We start from the raw sequence: 20280 nt of genomic DNA, 5'->3' as shown, positions 1-20280 counted from the left end.
AGCTGTTTAATAGATTCCTGGCTTCTCCGCAGTTCAAATGAGGGACCAGAACCATGTGTTCAGCCAGATCGCTGCAGATGGCCAGCAGATGCTCCACGGACCGGAGTCTGGGAACCTCTGCCTGTCGTCTTTCCTGACGAAAGCAGCAGTCAATGCAGGCGCACAGGGTGGAGCTGGCCAGCCCAGGATCGAACACTATTTTTTCCTGGGCTGGGCAATTGCCTCAATGCAGACCAAACTCCCTTTGCATGTCTTGCTCAGGCACTTAAAGCTACATCTACTTTGCATCTTTCTTGTATTCCTCTTCGAGACTGGGAACCTCCCCACCCTCATTTCAGGTGATCCACTCCGCGTTGGGGCTTGTGCTGTTTGCAACCTTCTTGATTTCCCTTCCTACCCACTTCCAGTAATTAAGTCAAGGGAGGGAGAGTCCTGCTAAATAAGCCCTTCATAGCTTAGCTGCTGTCCCAGAATTCATGGAGGGATTCCAGCAGTGACATGTAGGAGCCCACTGTGCCAGGTACTGCACGTGCACAGCTTCACTGTCATCAGCAAGGAGATAAAGAAACCCCAGGATGCATTGGGGGTGGGGTGGGGGGAGTGCCGGAAACAAGCCAAGGATCAATAAGTGAAGTACCAAAAAAACCTTTATTTTCCCCAAAACCATAACAACATTTGACATTATAGTGATTTCCTCTTATATTTGTTATTTCTCTACATTAGGAACCAGATACAGAAAATACAGACACGATCTGCTGAATCAAAGACGGCACAGCATTCCATTAGAAAAGAAACAAAAAACTAGAGGAGCAAGATAAAAAATGGTGAAAAATAGTCATTCCCTCCAGCCCATAAACTTTCTGCGAATCATCATCAAAATAGAGCCGTGGACGTAGCTTTTCTCTCCACGCACTTCTGCTTTGCGAAAAAAAATTAGATTTTCTCTTCTTTAGATTTCAAAGTAAAAAAAAAGTTAAATTCTCTTTCAAGCCATTTTGGAAATTTGCATAGACCCATTCCCTTTCCAAAAATATCTGTAATCTCTCTCTCTATAGCATCTGAATATAAATCGAGTGCGCTTCTCTTCTGACGATCACTGAGCTCAATTCACGTTCAAGAGAATAAAACATGATCTCCCCTTTCCCCCCCCACATGAAAAAATATGGGCTTTAACAAACATTTTCTTATGCTCTCAAGGCAAGTAAGAGGATCAGCTGCACCTCCAGCTCAAACCTTCTTCCAAGTTCCTGTGATTTCCCAGGTTTTCTATGCTCACTCCTTCCCAGTGGGTAGGAGCAACAGCTCGATGGAGCTGCGGAGGAGACTGGGTTAGGACTGCCGAGGAGGGCTGATGGAAAATGCAGCTTGAGGGTGGGGACTGGACTTTGCAGGATCAGCCCATTAGGTAGAGGTGGCGGCTTGTAAGAACCACAAACACTCGCTACCGGGCGCAGCGTTTGTGGGAACAGGCCCATAGAGACCAGCCCTGTCTACAGGACTGAGTCACTGGAGCAGCAACTCCCTCAGCTTGGGATTGGGGGAGAGGAGAGGAGCAATGAATTAGTTAGCAGCTCCTGAGGTAAGGCAGCAAGGGAACAGGGTGGGGAAGGTTTGCTCAGCTCCCTCTCCCCAGGAGGGGAGCCTTTCACCTGGGCACTCTGGTCTCAAGCGTACCTGGAGTGAGGTTTCCCAGAGGGTGGTGAGTGCAGAATCCAGCTGCACAACCATGAATTTAAAACAACAATGCAATAAAATAAAACCAACCCCTCCTATTACATTTTAATGCAACAACTTTCTTCAGCTCTCAGCCCAGTTTGAAACACTCTAAAAACCAAAACAAACATTTAAAAGGGCTAAACTTTCCCTCCAGAGGGTGACGGTGGGGGAGACACTAAGAAACTGGCTGTCCTTAACTCATCAGGACAGCACGAAAGCTCCCATTTAAAGTGCCAGTCACAGAGAAACTGGAGGCATTAGGTCATCCTTTCCCCATTCTCATTCCCACCCAGAGCCGAGCCGAGCCAGTCTCCTTCCTGACTCATTCGGGGGCTATGCCGAGTCATGACCTTTACGTCTGCCCTTCCCCAGATAATTCTTCAGTTTATAGTTTCTTTAAAAAAAAGTTAGTAAAAAAAAAGATATTAGGCTGAAGACCCCACGCTTTGCGGTGGGCGTCCAAATAGAAAGGTCTTGAAATGTTAATCTGTTGTAATGGGGAGTGTGAAATCCAATCCATTCCATTCCAACTTGGCCCTGGGGGCTGAGGGCAGGGGGGCAGGGAATCCAGCTCTGCTCCCCTGGGTCAGCCCAGTTTAACCGTCCTGCTCTTCTGCACCAGAGACCAGGGCCTACACCACAAAAATCTCGCCAGAGGGCCCTTTCCTTGCCTAGTTCACTTCTGGATCCCCTGAGAAGAGGACAACTGGGGGAGGAAAAGATACCTCCCTTAGCCCCCCCCGGAATAAAATACCAATGAAACAACGACAATACCACAATGCAGTCAAAGAACACCAGCCTGCTGGGTTTATAAAAATTCAATAAACTTCAAGGAAAAAAAAAAAAAACTTGGAAACTAACCAGTGGTTTAAGTTTGACAAACTCGCAAAATATTCTTCAGCATCCCAACTAGCAACAAATACCAGCAATGCCATGAGGAAAAAAGTGCTTGCAAGATACAAAGCTTCCAGCCAGGCAGCAGACCTGCTGTCCAGATGATCCCAATGCCTGCTCAGCCTCCCTCTGTGCTCCAAAGTACACATGCAGCACCAGGCTGCGGGACTGCTGGGCATCACTTGTGAGGGAGGATGCGAAGCTGGAATTTGGTGTGGTATGCGGAAAGACAACAACTCCTCCCTCCCTGCCTGGGCCCTGTTTTGAACAATCCAAGGTTAGCTGTACTCACTTGTTCCAGATGACTAGGGCTGCTCTCTTAGTCAAAACAGGAGGGGTCTGAGCTAAAAAGCTGCTAACAGACCAACGTCTACAAACTCAACAACTGCCAGGGAACAAGACCAACAGGCACAAAAACTGTCAAGAATTTAAACAGTAGAGCACTGAAGTGCTGCAAAGCCAGAGACAGCAATCTACAGAAAGGCCGCAGCTCTCCAACGTCTCAGAAGCAGAGGTTAGGGTTGCCTGCCAGCCAGGTGACAGGGAAGGACACAGTTTCTTGAAAGCTAACCTGCTCCTCCTTTTGTCTCCCTCAAAGGAGCAATTTCTCCCTTTGGTTTGTGACATGTCACAGCAAACGGCCCCTCCCAGACCAGTTACCTCTCTTGCCAGCTGGAGCCCAGAACAAAGGCTCTTGGTTCCCAGCCATTCCTGGAGTAACAAGCAAGATGGACACCAGCAGCTAAACTGGCCTGGCTTTGGACTCATTCCTGTGTTACTCGTCTCCTCCCAAGTCCTTGAAGTGCTGCTGGAAGGCTGCAGGCATTTAGGAGCCGGTTTCCAGGAGTGCTGCATACCCACAGTTCACACACCGCTCCCATTAACTTCAGGGGGCTCCGCACCACAGAGTGCCTTTGCCCATAGGGAAAGCAGTGTGAAGTACTGCTGGTGGGGCGCTGTGCCAGCCAACCCAGCCTCTCCGGCAGCAGCTCTGGAGGGAGAGGCAAGTAACTAATTCTCCCCCTTCTCCAAACCTTTGGAATCCTAAAAAGTGTAAAGCCAGCCCTACCTAAGCCAGCTCGGCATCTCGCCAACCTGCTACCTGGTGCCAACCCGAGCGGAGAGGAGATGATGATTAAAATGTAGGCAAGAGCGAAAGGGCCTTGGCTTTGGACAGACTTGGTCCAACCCGGAGCTCTTTCCCACGTTCAACCGGAAGGTTTGACGGGCCTAGGCCAAGATTAGTTAATTCTTTCTGAGGGGAAGGTAGGTGGGCGAAAGAAAAAGTGCCCCCAAGACGCTGTCTGCACAGCTACAGGACGCAAAGAGAGGGACTGGCGGGTCTGTGACATAAATAGCTAGAGCCAGCCTTGCTACGCTGCTCACAGAATCCTCCCCATCCAGGGCTCCGGTGCTAGTCAGACTAGAAATCCAGGCCCCTTCAGTCTTGCAATCTTCTGTAGAATTGCCTTTGCCAGCAGCTCATCTGCATGCGTTCTAGTTACCCCGGGACACAACCTCTAGTCCTGAAAAAAAGCTTGGCCATAATTAAGAATTTGAAAAACAAAAATGATCAATTACAAATTTCTTCTTCCCGCAAAATGGGACAGCGTGTGTGTGAGAGAAATAGGATGTGTGTGCACGCACATGTGTGTAGCCAGTGACCTGGAGTGTGCTGTTAGTCAAAGTGCATGGCTGCCGAGTGCTACTACAGGACAACAGCAAAAAAGGAACGGGCACCACACAGAAATAGCTTATAGGCTGAAAGCATCTGTACAGAAAGGGCTGCGAACGCAGCCTGCAGCCAACCCAAGGCAGGAGCCTGCATAGATCCTCACCTGTAGTTCAGCTGCCGGGAGAAATCTACAAGTGGGAGTTGAAAAAGGCTCACCTCTTTTCTGCCACACTGCGCCAGGGAAAAGGGCAGTTAATGTTTCAGACAACTGCAGAAACCAAACGAGAAAAAGCTCAATCGTGAAAAGATCAACCAAGACGACAGTTTTAAGCCTGTCAGACCCAGAGGTCACACCTCAGGAGCGGAGGAGAATGGCTGCTGTAGCTAGTGCAGCAGGAGGGCTCCACTCCACCAAAGTAGCGGAGATTTAGCCATTTCTTTCTGCATTAATCAAAGCTTCTCTCCAGCATAGGAGGGGACTGACTTGACAATGGCTCCCTTCTCACATGGCATGAAGGGCCAACCAGAAACAGTTCCCTCACTGGCTCTGGTTGGGAAAGACAACCGTTTAGCCACTCTTGCCATGACGGGAGAGATCATCACAACCAAATCACACCCCCTGTTCTGGGCACATATGGAATTTCTAAAGTGCTCCTGCTAATACCAACCGATGAAAATGGCCTCCCATGCCCAGCAGTGGAAGGCGGTACTGCAGTTAGTCATGCTAACAAGCGATAGCATTTAACCTTTAACATCAAGTTCCATCTCTGTCTGTTCCATTAGTTTTCTGAAATGCACTTTTGGGAAATGTTTCCTATGAGCAGAGGACTGGGGGGGGGTTGGTTTTTTGGATTCATTGCTCAGTAAAACGTTGCCATCGGAGGTGAAGTTTCCTTGCAATCCACAATGCAGAATCAGTGGAATCAAGTATCCTGCAAGTGGCCAGCTCATTGTTTCAACAAGGAGCTGCTCTCCTGGTTTGTCAGTTCTGGTTTTCCCCTTCAGTGGTTTGAAAAGTTCACAGTGGTACAACCCAATGGTTTGCAGATACAGGAGTGAAGAAATCCCTAGTAAGGAAGCAATGCGTGGAATGAGGGACTGGGGAAGGGGGGGAACATCCTCCAGCAAAGAGAAGGCTTCCAGACAGACCCCTTGGATCTGCAGGGAATTCAGGGGTGTTTGGAAGCACTGGGATGAGCGGGGAGTTAATGCCAAGTCAGGAAAAGTGCATGTTCTGGAGTGGTATGGTCTCGGAGGAGTTCTGCAGTGCAAACGTAAGGGGAGGGGTCTGGAGAAATCCCTTCTGGAATGTTGCATGTAGAGAGGTAAAGACTGGCATCCGTGTGGCGGAGGACGGGGTAGGGGGTCTGTTGCCAGCAGGTCTACCCTGTTCTTCACATTTAACGGGTTTCAATCACCACTGGCTCATAAACTCCAGATGAGACCCTGCGGGGGGGGGGGGGGAGAAAAGAGAACAAGTTCTTGTATTCATACCTTTAAAATAAAAAAAAAGAATCTAAGAAGAAAAAAAAAAAAAATAATTAAAAAAAAAAAAAAAAAAAAAAATACTGAAAATAGCTAAACCAGCCTGCATAACAAAAGCCAGGCAGCCAAATGGCAATCAACATCCCAAATCTGGAAAGAGAACTGGCTGCAACACACTTTTCCTTCCTGCGAGAGACAGATGAAAGAGGCTAGGCAGAGGACATTTGGAAAGGCTCCAGAGGGGAAGCTGTCTATTGGAGCAGCGAAACCCTTAGCACTACAGGGCTCTAGTCACAGCTTTGCCACTGACTTGATGTGTGACTTTGCATTAGACACTTCACCCCAAACTCCACTTATCCTGGAGCTTGTGAGGTTTAGTGAATGTAAAAGGCTTTGCGATCCTGTGATGAAAGGTGCTATGGCAGTGCAAAGCATTATGGGAACACTATTTAATAGCATCTCTCCTAAATGAGCTCTGAACGGACACAGGAAAGCATGCAGCTGAGAATGGAGAATGAATTAGGCTTTGCAGTTTTGCTATAATCCAACAGGGGGCAAAGTTGCCTGCCTTGAACAGGCTTTGAAAGCAGAGAAAGATAGACCAACCCCGATTGTTCTGTACTTTTACACACCTTCCCTCTGTCTCCAATCTAGCAGCCAAGATCAAATACCCCAGTCAAGCTTCTGCTGAGCTCTGAATACACACAAGCACAGCTGCATCCTGTGACTAAAGGGATCCCAGGAGTATTAACGTGGGAACAAAGCCATCATGTATCGCACGATCTTCAGAAATCTCTACTGAGGTGAGGTGAAAGTCTCCTAAGCAGAAAGAACTAGCTGACTTATCTTTACAGAGCTCCCGTGTCTACGAACCTTTCAGGAGCCATACCTGTTTCCCAGTTGAATCCCACTCAATGTCGTTGTGCCATCTCTGCTCACAAACAACCTCAGGTTACTATCTGCGGATAGGAGAAGAGGAAGAAAAAGATAGTAAAATCCACAGTCCTGACAATCCCCAGATGTCCCCTACGGTTCATGTTACACAATGCTTAGCTAGGGCATTTTCATTCCGTTTCTGTGAGCGCAGGTGCGTTTACACTCTTGCTCTGATGATTGTGACGCTTCGTGGAACTCCCTCTCCTCCTTGCTTTAGGAAGATCCCCGGGGCAAACCAGACTTTGGAAGAGTCAGCTTTTAAAAACACATTTTAATGAATATGGTTTTGATGGCTAGGTTGGGGTTTTTTTAAACTTCTAAACCGTGTCATGAATGAAGGAGTTCTTAGTATTATTTTAAAAACTCAAACAAAGAGACAAACATTCCCCGGCAGCATTTGCAGTCTCATCATTACACCACTATGGAGGTGCCCTGTTCTGTTCGGTCTCGTTTTCCCACAGAGAGCGGAGTGCAAATTCGTTAATGAAGCACGATAACCTGTTTTTAATCATCCAAGCTGACAGAAATGCAAACAGTGAACGGGGTGAGTAATGAACAGCAAATTAGATTAAAGTTTAGAGTTCTAGTAAATCTAAGCTGTGGTTTGTATAATAGGTAAGAAAATTAGTTTAAATGAAATACTTTTTTATTATTATTATTAAAAGGAGGACTATTTGAAATTTTCCCTAAACTGACCAATTTTTAAAAACATTGTTTTCAATTCCTTTGATTGATAAGGCTTTTTCCCTCCTCTGCACTATTCGTAAGGGTCTTTTGGTCAGGCCCGAGTGCCAGTATGTTTAGACCCCTCCTTCTTCCCCTCTCTTTGCACACACCTACCCTGCTTCCTCTTTAGCTTTGCTGCTCCTGTTACTGGCAAACACTTTCTTGCACAGCGTGGGAAAAAGCGTGCCCAGGAGCTGCCCCCAGAGCTATGCAGGAGGGTGATGCAACTGAGCAGCAAAACTGACTACACATGAAGTGCTGTCGAAAGTAAACCTGGAAAAGAGAAGGACTGTTTGCCTCCAGCCTCACAGCTTCAGTTACTTGTAACAGGAGCAGGTACAAACTGTTTTCAGAAGGAAATGCAGTTTTCACATCAGCGGGGTCCCTTTAAGATATCTGCCACTGAAACTTCCAGCAAGTACTAACAGCAAATTACAGGGGAGTGGGAGGCACCATCGGGTGACGCGGGAGTCGGGATTAGAGAGGCTGATGAGCATCGCTAAGGCTGGAAGAGGAGCAGCAAGTCTCCCCTCTGCGCCTTGTACTAATCTCACCTTCAGTATTGCTGACGTCTGTGAAATCCTGACTCTGCATAATTTTCTCCACTATGTCGTCAGCATCAATCCTAGTATCGTCCACCCACGTTGGGTGACTCTCCACTGAATCCTTTTTCCTTCTGGGAGGGGAAAAAAACAAAACAAACAGATTCAGCCCCTCGGGTCACAGGCTGCCAGTGCGGTCTGTGTCCCTTAGCTGTAGCCTCTTCCTTTCCGATTATAGCAACAGCAAATCTGAGGCCATAAAGGTAAAGGAAGAGCGAAGGAACCTTTGTTTCTAGGCCTTCCCCCATCCACAGAGATATCATCTTTATACTGTACCTACCGGGACGATCTATCCAACAGGATGGTTGGTCTTGGGGGGCGAGGTGGCTTGTCTAGTTTGTGGTCCCGCTCTCCCTCAGGACACTCCACTGTCAAACTGAGCCCCCCAGAGGCGCTGCTGCTGGTGGACGTATTCCGGCGGTGGGTCAAATCAGACATACTGGAGGAGCGAGAGTGCTCCGTGCTATAACCTGTGGATAGAGACTCATTACAAACCAAACCTACCATCCCATAGCAACACAGTGCAAATAGCCAAGTCTCCAGTCAGGGCACGGAAGCTTCACTGAGGAGGAGAGGAACCTCAATCCACAGAGGCAGAGGATTACACAGATCAGATCTGCAGTCATCACAAAACTGGGAGTTCAGAAGGCAGGCTCAGGAGTGGCTCGAGGTCACAGGCGTGGCTGTGAATCACTCGCAAAGGAGGAGAGTGCCAAAGGAAAACAGATTTGGAGATCTGAAGACCTGCGACTTCCTGGACATGGACACCAAAGTTCAGCAGGTCAACAATTACCGGAGATTTTGGACTGCTGGCTGGCATAACTGGAGTTCCGTGAATGCCCTGAGTGGAATACTTCCTCTGGACTGGACAGATTCTGGTCTGGTTCCTCTGGAACACCTGCCAAACAACAAAGCACTCACATTATCTCTCAGCCAGCTAGTTCGCCACTTCCTGCAGAAAGACTGGATAGGACTGTTGTTGCACTAGGGCCAGGGAAGGGTGCACACTTGTTGCTCTACATTGACTTGCACAGAGCTAGAAGTTGCCAGGGACCATTTATGACAGTAGCTGTGAGAGGCTGTGTCAGAGCAGTCACCCATTCCAGTGGCTGACGGGGGCGCCCAACTCTGGAGTTACCAGGGATCTCCAATCCCTCAAGCCCATGGAGATGATGGGTCACGTCTGAAGTTATTTCATAAGTAAAAGATACCTTTGAAAAATATTAAGCCAGCTTGGTACATGCCACGCAAGAGACCAAGTGCTAGTTATAGGCTCTTCACTACTCAGACAGACAGCAGCCAGTGGAAAGCTGCGAAGGCCATAATACAGGACTTTTCAAGTGAAGAGCGACAGAGGGTGGTACAAAAACCTAAAGGGGCAGGATTCTCAAAGCTCCAACAAAGATGCGGGAGGATCCCACCAGGTAGGGAAATGCACTGAGTTTGTGACAGGCTGACAAGAGCGAGGTGGATTGCCAGTTAAGGCTCTGAATTCATCTTTCCCTCACATACACAGGTACAAGTCAGATGTGGGGCCTGAGTCAGAGATGAAGGTAAACCTCAGACTGGAACTCAGCCCAAGGGTGAGGCTGAAGCAGGACAGACAGATGTACGATATAAAACAAGAAAGGGGAAGTACTCCTTCCTGTTAGCTGCTTTTCCTACTATAACCCCCACTCTTCTACCCTCATAAGGGCGAGTTTCACCATCACTACATCACCTCTGAATATGGCCTGAAGAGTCGGTGCTACTTCTGAATTTCCAGATTTCACCATCCCCGCCTGCATGTGAAAGGGCTGTAAGGAGCATTTTTGGTCTCCTGGGTAAACATGTAAGCCAGGTTTTTTTTTTTTTTTTTTTTTTAAGGGCTCATTGAGGTGAACTGGTTAGCTCCAGATTTTGGTGCACTATGTATCTGTCACAGTATATTTGCAGCCCATTCACTTTAAAGAGGGGAGCCAGGGGAGGCTGCAATGTCCTTGAAAAATGGAAGTCTAAGAACTCTGCTTCAGCAGCTGGAATGAGACCATTAGACCTCAGACCCCGAAGCACTAAAAGCTGCACAGGGACTTTTCTAAACATCAGCCTGAGCAAACCTAACAGCAGAGGGGTGAACAGTGTTAAGTGTCACTGAATACAGGAGGAACCACAGTGATGGGCCCGTTAGAGAGGATTGCAAGAAACACATTAAGTCAGTCCCCGCAATGGCTTCATCTCCTCTGTTAACAGAAATACATGTGCTGCACTTTCATGTTCACTCTGCTAATTAAGAAACCTGTATGACTCTCTATTAAATGTAGCTGGGCAAAGACACTAGGACTGGCGAGGGAGAGCGTGCAATGCAGAGATTCGTTAACCTTCCAAGTGCTGGAGTAAGCTGAATGGAATCCTGGAACAACAAAGAGCTGTATCAGTCTTGAGCACAGAGGGCCTGTACCTGGATTGAGAATGGTGGGTCTCGACTTGGCCTGACGCACTGCTCCAATAGTGGCCGAGCTGCTGATGCTACTGGTAGTCCCCTCGCCCTTACAGGTCAACTGCAGGGAGGAGTCCTGTCCTGGGATGGTGATGGATTTGGCTGTGGAAGGAGGCCTGCAATAGCCGAAAGACAGGATGGGACACAAATTACGCAAGCAGAACTGGCAGCTGGAAGAGGTGACTGACAAAGGGGACCATTCCCTTCTTGCTTCCTTGTGGGGAAGGATGGAAGCCTGCAAGGAGTTTTGTAAGCAGGGAACACTGCAAAACCTTTGCTTTTCTGCTAGTTTTTTTACATTAGAAATGCAGGTCTTTGACTAGTTTAGAAGACTACAGTGGCCAGCGCACTAGCAAAATTACTACATGATAAGTGATTTAAAAAGTCTTTTGTCCTCTCAACTGGTCACTTTAAAAAAAATAATCAGACTATTTTATAGATTTTAAGGCCAGAAGGAACCATAAAATCCATTCAGTCTGACCTCCGGCATAACGCAGGCCAGAAAATTTCACTCAGTTATCCTTGGATTAAGTCCAATAACTTGTGACTGACTCAAGCATATCTTCCAAAAAGCATCTTGATTTGAAGAGTTCCAGAGATGGAGAATCCATCACTTCCCTTGATAAGTTTTTTCCAATGGCTAATCACCGTCACTATTAAAAGCGTGGGCCTTATTTCTAATCTGAATTTGGCTTTAACTTCAAGCCACTGGTTCTTGTTATGCCTTTCTGAACTAGCCCTTTAGTATTTGGCATTTTCTCCCTACAAGATCACTTATACTCTATAATCAATTCACCTCCTCAATGTTTTAGATAAACTAAACAGATTGCACTCCTTTATTCTCTCACTGTAAGGTTTTTTTTTTTTTTGGATTCTCCCGTGTCCTCTCCAATTTTTCAACACAGGACACCAGAACGGTCGACTAAAATCTAAAATCTTTGGAACCGCCCCCCCCCCAATCGAAAAAGCATATTTGGGAAAGGGGGTGAACCCTCCTAGTCTAGATACAGCTTATATCAAGAGAAAAGTGCTTTTACAGGTACAGCTTATACCAGTTCCCCAAACAAAATAAGCTATACCAGCAAATTTTTGCAAGCATAAATCCAACTACACTAGGGCTTTTGCCCATATAAATATGTTGTTAAAGTCACATCTGTAACGGACATTACTACAGAGGCAAAAGTTTTAAATGTAGACTCCAAGAAGCATGCAGCAGAAGTAAAAAAAAAAAAAAAAAAGTTATTTTGTTGAACAGTCACCAAGAGATGCACATATAGCTCAGTCAGGACTTTTCAACATTACAGTGTAATACATTCGTTGTGGTTTTGATTCACTGTCATGACAATGTATGAAGACATCACTATGCAAATACTGCAAATCAATGTTAGGATCTCATACCACAATTATTTTGTGGCTCTCAGAGACCTTGTTTTCAATAGTGAAATCTCTCTCCAATGCCTCAAGATTGATTACTACTGCTCACAAAAGGACCGAACGGTACAGCTCATATTGACAACTGGGGTTTGTTGCTAACACTCTCCAATGCTTAGCACCGGGGTAAAGGAGATCTTCAGTTAAGGTGTACAAACAGATCACAGCACAGACCTGGGACCACTTCCCATCACCATCTGCCTTATAATAAAAAAAAAAAAAAAAGTCCTCCAACAAAACCGGTCAGGGAGCGGGGGAGGACAGAAACCAAGACTAAATTCTTGATATTTTTAAGGTTAAAAACAGATTTAAAAAAAAAATTATGCTTCTTTTCTCTACCACAAAGCAGCAAAGAAGCCAAAATGGAAGCACACTTTGGGAAGTCCTCCACACGTCTCCTTTCATGGTTCATCTCCCCTGTTCATTTGTAGATGTTACCATTAATCCCTTAATCCAGTCAGAATTTTTTTTAATGTAAGTAGTAGATACTACTAACTGGCAGTTCTAAGAAGTCAAAAAGTGACCTTGTACTTGTATAACACCTTCTATCAGTATATCTAAAAATGCTTTACAAGCACCTCTGTAAGCCAAATGTTTTCTCCACTTTACAGATGGGTAAACAAGCACAAAGAAAATAAGCGAACTGCCTGTCACACAGAGTCTTTGGCAGAGCTGGGGATAGAATGCAGGAGTCCAGATTCCCAATTATAAGCTTTTTTCCTACTGTACTTTTGGGGAAGTTTACTGGTTTATAAAATTGCCTAGGTGATCTATGGATAAGATGCACAGGACCAGGCTTGTACGTCTCTGGGTGCTACCAGGGATCTAGGCCAGCTCAGGGTAGATAGCCCCACCCTTCAGGGAACAGCTGTGTGTCCAAAAACCCAACAAATGCAGCAGGTTCCGTAAGAGTGGAAGATGACCCAGCAACTCACGTTTTGAAGCAGGGGTCCCCAGAGAGCAGAGACATTCCAATTGTCACCTATGGGAGATAGAAATGATACAGGTCATTAGGAACTGCCAATTCCACCCAACTAGTCAGTCATCTATGGGGATATCCACATTGGGTCCGGCGATACTGGGGGAGGGGGAATCTCGGAATCAGGAGTTTGCACAGTACTTCGGATCAGCTGGACTGCCTTTCCATTCAACACAGAAGTAAGATTGAGGGATACAGTGGAGCATTATTTTAAGCCACTAATATCACTATATCCATGATGTATCAGCACCTCCTGCTCAGAAAGATGCTACAGCAGCTCTAATGGTGGACTCAGGACTTTCTTCCTGCTCATGTTTTATCTGCAGATACAGGATGTTATTGGAATGCTACTGTTTAACTGCATCTCTGTACACATCAGAGTGACTGCTCTCTATGGAAGTGGGAAACGGTTTCTCTCTCTCTCCAGTCTGGCTTTGGGAAGGTGCTTCTCTGCTAAACATCCCTGCCCACGAGGACGCAAGTGGGAAGGCTGGGAACAAAATTCTTACTACAAATTCAGGTGGGATTTTTGAAGAATGCACTGAACCGTAGGATCCCTCCCGTGCGGACACTGACTATGCACCTTTAGGATGGAGTTATCCTGCCGGGTGTTCTTGGTATCATATCCTTCCAGCAAGGAGCATCGGACAGTGAATCCAGAGCCAGCAAATTCTGCCAGATTCAGGTCAGCAAAACCCAGCTGTGGTCAAGAGAAAACAGGGAAAAAAGCTCAAGAGAGACAGTGAATCACACACAGAACAAAGGAAGAGCATGTGTTTGTGGTGTAGGGGGCCGATGCCTCTGCAGACCACTATGCAACTGTGGTTACACGTCAGCATCTACTCTCGAGGATGGAAAAGGTCACAATTTTAGGCAAACATTTCTAAGCCTGCAGGCAGCCCCTGTATGGAGGAAGGAAACACAATGGTAGTTCTGGTGAGGACAGTGTTAACCAGCCTGCGGTTGTTGCATAACCAAGGACGTGGAAGGCACTAGGTCAATGATGTGGAAAAAACAGAATCACATACACAAACATAATAAGGCACTCTTTGTACTAGGACATCCCAGAATGCAATGGAGCCTGCAAGCCAAGAGATGAAAGGATATTGTTGTAGATGAAACTGACACATTGTTTCTGAGAAACAAGAAGGAGACCATCAGAAAAGCAAGCTAGAAGTCACTTGACTTCTAGATATCCAGTTATAACCTCCTCTTTGGCCATGCAGTAAATCCCAGACACCCTCTGGTATATGCCCTAGAGCAGGGGTGGGCAAACTTTTTGGCCCGAGGGCCACATCGGGGTTCCGAAACTGTATGGAGGGCTGGGTAGGAAAGGCTGTGCCTCCCCAAACAGCCTGGGCCCTGCCCCCTATCCGCCCCCTCCCACTTCCTGCTCCCTGACTGCCCCCCACAGAACCCCCAACCCATCCAACCCCCTCTGTTCCTTATCCCCTGACCACCCCCTCCTGGGACCCACCACCCCAACTGCCCCCCTGGAATTCCACCCCCATCCAACCCCTCCTGCCCCGACTTGTATCCACACCCCTGCCCCCAGACAGGCCCCCCGGGACTCCGCTTATCCAACCCCCCCACCGTTCCCTGGCCCCTGACCGCCCCTCCCCCCTGAATCTCTGCCCCATCCAACCACCCCCTGGCCCCTGACTTCACCCCCGGGACCCCCCGCCACTTATCCAACCTCCCGGCCCCCTTACTATGCCGCTCAGAGCAGCGTGTCTGGCAGCTGTGCCGCCCAGCCGGAGCTAGACATGCTGCCGCTCTGATACCCAGAGTGCTGCCCGTGCGGCGGCATGGCTGCGGGGGAGGGGGGACCGCAGGGGAGGGGCCGGGGGCTAGCCTCCCTGGCCGGGAGTTCAAGGGCCAGGCAGGACTGTCCTGTGGGCTGTAGTTTGCCCACCTCTGCCCTAGAGCTTGGCCATTGTGATGGGGTGCACCTGGAACCTCGTTTCCTCACACCCCTAGCGGTTAGCCAGCCAACAGAAAGTTTGATAGACAGGAAGGAAAAGGAATGTTTTAGGAGATTTTTAATTATGGTCTCTCTAAATCTTAGTTCTTTTAATAAACTAGAGAAGAAAAGGACACAGGTGAGTGAGAATGCAAAACAAGTCGAGCCGATAGGAAGGAAAGCAAAATCAGATACACGGTACAAGTGTGTTGACAGGAGAACATACAAGAACCTGAATCAAAAAGCAGCGGTTATGTTACTCTGCACTCCTGGTCCTTTGAAGATTTATTATGAACACAGTCTAGGTGAGGGAGTCAATCAAAGAAGCCAACAGTGCAGAGAACATGAACTGTCCTTTCGGGTGGTAAGTTTTCTCCTTGACACATTCAGCCCAATCAATCAGACCCAGCTGCGGTCTCTGCCCTTTCCCTGCATTTGAGCAAGTTACACAGCCCCACAGCGAGGAGAGAAAAGCTTGGCACTCTTCGATGGGTAGGCCCCGCTCTCTCACAGGGAACGCAGGAGAAGTTGTTACAACATACACTGCAAAGAGGTCTGGGGTAGTTGATGTTCCCTTAGGAGGGAGCACAGACCTGAATTACAAAGAACGCTATCTAGCAGCATTCATGGTAACATTTTCTGATCTTGTGGGTTTTTTCTGGAACTGAAAACAGTTGAGTAGGGCTCAGTTTAGAATTCCCTTGTTTTTAATCTGACTCTTACCTCTTGGCAAGCAGAAACTCCACCCTCCCATGCTGGCCAGCAGCTCGACACGTGAAAGGGACAATGCTATTCCTTCTGCTGTTTGAATCACAAGGATGACTCAAGTTCATCAGTATTTTTTCCCCTGAATTTTTTAACCACTGTTCCATTTGCAACCCAGGACAGGGCAGCAAAATTCAGGTATGCCCTACTAGAATGTCTTGGACCAGTGAATTATGGGCCCAGGTCAGCACCATGCCAATGGCGTTTGGGGTTTCATCCAGTCACTCTTGGAAGCTGACAGGTGATTATACAGTGCCACTGTAAATCAGTTCATGACAACTGTATGAATTTTGTATTTGGAACAGAGGAAGCCAAGTTCTAAACAGCTGGGATGTGCCTGCATAAGAATGACTAAGGCTTGGTCTACACTTACCCCTCAAGTCGAAGTAAGGTACGCAAATTCAGCTACGTGAATAACGTAGCTGAATTCGACATACCTTACTTCGAACTTACCGCGGTTCAGACACGGTCCACACGCGGCAGGCAGGCTCCCCGTCGACTCCGCGGTACTCCTCTCGTTGAGCTGGAGTACCGCAGTCGACGGGGATCACTTCCTGGTTCGATTTATCGCGTCCAGACCAGACGCGATAAATCGAACTCGGAACTTCGATCCCCAGCGGCCGAACTAGCGCGGCAGTGTAGACCAGCCCTAAGGGACCAGACGGGAGACTAGGACTTAACTGATGGTCAAGAGATTAAAGAGAAGGCAAGAGGATCGTGACACACTTCCTTTCTCCCCACCACCGCCTCCAAAGGGACTGCAGGGACAGGGTGAAAAGAGACTGCAGGGTAAAGTGTATTCTCCCAGTGCTCTCACTACACTAGGCTACGAATCAACCCCCAGCCGAACAGGCAGTAGCTCCAGGAACGAGAGAACAACAAGGCTCCAATGACAAGTAGCTCCAAGACCAAAGGCCTTGTGTTTGCTAACACATGGTTAGCCCCTACCACCACCTCCTAGCTAATACGCGATACAATCTTAGGGTGGACAAGGCCGGTGTAGTTTTGACAGGTGTCAGTAGGTTGGAGTAAACTTCAGGCTCCTTGCTGGTCAAAGTAAACACTAGTGGGGACCATAAGGTTGAGGAGAGCAGCTAGCAGGATTGTTTAAAATGCTGCCGTACCCCAGAATGGGGGATTTGGGCTCGCAGTCATGACAACACCAATAGGATACCATTACACAGCACCCCCCCTCAGGGACGGACCAGCTGCAAACCCCTACCATCCAATGCACAGATACAAACCCCTGGACCCCCTCCCTCAGAAGACAGGTGACTGGCCCCCATGGACTGCAGAGGTATAAACTGATGCAAAGCTTTACACAGCATGCTGGGGCCAGGAATTTTTTTCCCAGGAAGCAGACTCCCAGTGCAGGGAGGTGTCTGCTGGAAGGCAGAAGCTGTAGGAGGAAGGATCCCTTAATGAAAGGATGTTCTCAGCTGTAACCTTTCAGAGCAGTTTCCCTCATTTTTCCAGCCAGCTGACGGCATTTCCATCCGGTTCAGGGACAACAGGAGGGGAAAAAATAATAATAATAAAAAAAAAAGTTTCCACTTCAACAGCACATCCTGCTGGCCCAGACCCATAACACCTCCGGTCCCCGCACGCTCCCACAGCAACTTTAATATGGAGTCCAAAGGTCTCAGGAAACCCAATTTCTGTCCTCTGCACAAAGCCACTTGGAAGCATCAGCAAGTGAGTCTCAGTACCTCATAGCCACTTTGGCGGCATAACTGGGGGGAATGTTGGCAAGGGCCCAGCATTCTCAGCAGCGGGAGAGGCCCTGCGATCTCTTTGTTGCTATCTCCTCACAGCTCAAAGAGATTTCGTTCCACTGAGCAAAGTTACGAGTTTGTAAAGAGATGAAAAGCCCTGAAATTTCGGAAGGATACACATCTGCATGCAACCCGCTGACGCACAGAACACGTACACACACACTCCTTCTAGTGCACCTCACAAGACCACTGCTTATCTTTGGGTAGGTTTTCACTGCAGAGTTAGCTTGGGTGATTGGCATGTGGGTTAGCCTAGCCCAGTGGGAGCAGTCACATTGCAAAACTCTAGCAGAGTTACAGTGTTCAGTGGTGCTGCACTCACCTGTGTGTTGCTAGGACTTCTGGGGGCAGAACCTATGGTTCTTGTGTGTTGTAGTAAGGTGCTCTATGATTTCCCCAGTAAACTGGGGGAGGACTTGCTTTGGAGGATTATACTTGAGTGGTTTACCTTACGCCCTCACTGCAAAGTGGGCAGGTTATCAGCCCAAATAAAAGCAGCACTTGGACTTTAGCTTATGTCCTAAGGTGGGCCAGATACTCCAGAGTTAAAGCACCACCAAACTCAGATCAGAGGGGTCTGTGTGCATCTGTGCGTGCATTTTGAGGGGGGGGGGCAGTTAGGGCAATACCCAAGTAAAAGCCTGGGGTAACTCTGCAGTGACATCCCCTCTGAGGCTCATCCAACCCAACACCTCCAAGTGGTAGGGAAAAATTCAGGACATAGATTAAAGAGGGAACAGGCATGTATGTACTCAGTTAAGCAGGTGTTGCATGCATGTCCCTCCCTCCAGCTGCATGGCTCTCTTGCTGGGTAAGCAGCTCTATAAAATGGAAGAACAACTTTTTTAAAAATGTGAAGTTAGTGAGTGAGAAACAGATGGTCAGCCCTGGAGATTGAGGTCATAATTAGCCACAGAACAGGAACAAAGTGGGCAGCAACAGCTTCCTCCACCCACAGACCTCAATCCACATGTAAGGGTGAGAGCCTTGTTGAGCCTCCAAAGCGGATTCCATCCTTGGTCTCGGACCCTGCCAATAAAGGTGCCAACTGGAGCAAACGGTGATGGGGCTTTATGGAACAAGAACACCTGCCCACTGGGCACGGATACTTTGGCACACAGGCCAAAGACCAGCCTTCACATGCAAGCAGCTGGCTTTGGGCCCCGTGTAGATTCGCAACTCTTAAACCAGCCCAACCTCTCCTTCCTGCAGCAGGACCCAGTCTGAAGAGGGAAGAGACTCACAGCCCGTTGCCTCTACTGCAGTGCATGAGGTTTCATGCATGCCATGCCTGATAGGAGAAAAGGAATGAGTTCCCCAATAAAACCCTTCTGTTGATCAATCTGTTCCTCCCTTCCAAGCCTATAGTGCTCTCCATGAACACGCCTTGTTGCGGCAAGAGCTTCAGCGAAGCTCCAGACTGCAGTTCTAAGGGTCAGCTAACACAGCTAGCTGCTGTCCAAGCTGGTTACTGCATTCTGGGGAATGCAGGGTAACAGTCTACATTCTCTGTGTGCGTGTTCATTAGGGATGACCCCGAGCAGTAGAGTTTCACATCTGTCTCAGAACTTCCCCACAGTTTAAGGATGTGCAGGTCAGTGGTTTTGGATCAGTCCCATCTCTAGAATTCACATGTACAATGGGATCTGGATTCTGTCCCAGCAAGTCACAGTCCTGCCGTTTTAGGGGAAATAAATTAGTTCCATCCCCAACGACAACTAACGGCTCTTTCCTCAGACTGCTTTACGCAAACACAGCCCTGCTTCCTGAGAAATTCCACCGCTGGCCATTTGTCAGAGCGCGGATGGGCCAGAGGCGCTGAGTGAACCCAGGACAGCCCAGCATTCTACTCCTTTTGCACGCTCTTTTGCTCTTACCTTGGAGTAGGTTTTTCCGCCCTTCAGTTCCTATAATGTGAAACAAGAAGAAAAACAGGAAAAGGAGCCATCAGCTTTACTGTGGGAACAAAGGGAAACTCATCATACTGTCAGTGCTGGTATAGGCCTCCAGGATTTCACCCCTCCTTGGCACCCAGGGTACCACCTCCCTCATCTCCCCTTCAAACAACATCGCAGGAGGATGGGGTGTGGATGTGTGAGGGAAGGGCGCTGACTATTTCCATTCAACTAGCCCAAGCATAAAGCTTCTAATTACCATTCAATATCCATGCATCCTCTCACACCTCCAAGACAAGGCAGCCACGGAGCTTTACCAATACATCCAGCTGCTGGGGATGCTCCGACATCAGAGGTGGAGGCTGGGTACTCACCTTACGCACAGACACTCGGCAGATGCAGGGATCCAGGAGGCCGGTGGCAGGATTGGCACTCATTTTACACACAAAGGTGAATTTCTTCTTCCAGCGGACACAGTTCTCCTGCACTTCCTCTCTATGGGGGGGGGGGGGGGGAAGAGAAAAAAAAATATCAAGGAAAAGAAGCCTGAAAGGAAGGTACAAAGCAGATCAAGCCAATCCCAGCTGCAAAACCTTCTATTGTGAAGAGCTGCCTGATCTGCAAAGCTCTATTTGCATGACATTTCAATCAACGTCAGCCAGAAATCATCACATACAGTTCTGGTTATTTAGGTGCCAAAGACAATTCCCCTGACCAGCAGACAGGGTCCAATCCAAATTTCACACTAGACTACACATCTCCTCTACACTGAGCTTTAAACAGAATTTGGGGACAGTGTTTAAGCTAGACCTGTTTAGTTGGTTGGCTGTCCATTGTGGATAGGGCTAAACTCTGTTAGAAGTAAGTCTAAGAACTAGTTTCTAGCCCATCCTGCACAGCCCTGGACTCAAATTTAGCCACATGCCTTACAAGGCAAGCACTCTGCCTACACAGGGCTCTCT

The 20280-nt window shown here is 47.9% G+C and overlaps 1 protein-coding gene across 1 annotated transcript in view; it reads right to left on the bottom strand.

Moving 5' to 3' along the window:
- Positions 1-635: 635 nt before the first annotated feature.
- FAM102A (family with sequence similarity 102 member A) overlaps positions 636-20280 on the bottom strand; it is a 44437-nt gene continuing 24792 nt past the window's right edge. The window contains exons 2-11 of the mRNA XM_029912731.1: positions 19693-19813; positions 19301-19330; positions 13504-13620; positions 12877-12923; positions 10472-10626; positions 8828-8932; positions 8315-8504; positions 7987-8108; positions 6660-6729; positions 636-5731 (exon numbers count right to left, since the gene is read on the bottom strand). Coding sequence (XP_029768591.1) covers positions 5686-5731; positions 6660-6729; positions 7987-8108; positions 8315-8504; positions 8828-8932; positions 10472-10626; positions 12877-12923; positions 13504-13620; positions 19301-19330; positions 19693-19813 — 1003 coding nt within the window. The 3' untranslated portion in view covers positions 636-5685. The remainder of the gene's footprint in view (positions 5732-6659; positions 6730-7986; positions 8109-8314; positions 8505-8827; positions 8933-10471; positions 10627-12876; positions 12924-13503; positions 13621-19300; positions 19331-19692; positions 19814-20280) is intronic.

The sequence above is a fragment of the Terrapene carolina genome, unplaced genomic scaffold, assembly GCF_002925995.2.
Source record: "Terrapene carolina triunguis isolate 2854851 unplaced genomic scaffold, T_m_triunguis-2.0 Scaffold238, whole genome shotgun sequence".
In the NCBI taxonomy this organism is placed as follows: Eukaryota; Metazoa; Chordata; order Testudines; family Emydidae; genus Terrapene; species Terrapene triunguis.
Note: the sequence above shows the minus strand (reverse complement) of the source record. Positions and strands in the feature narration are given on the sequence as shown.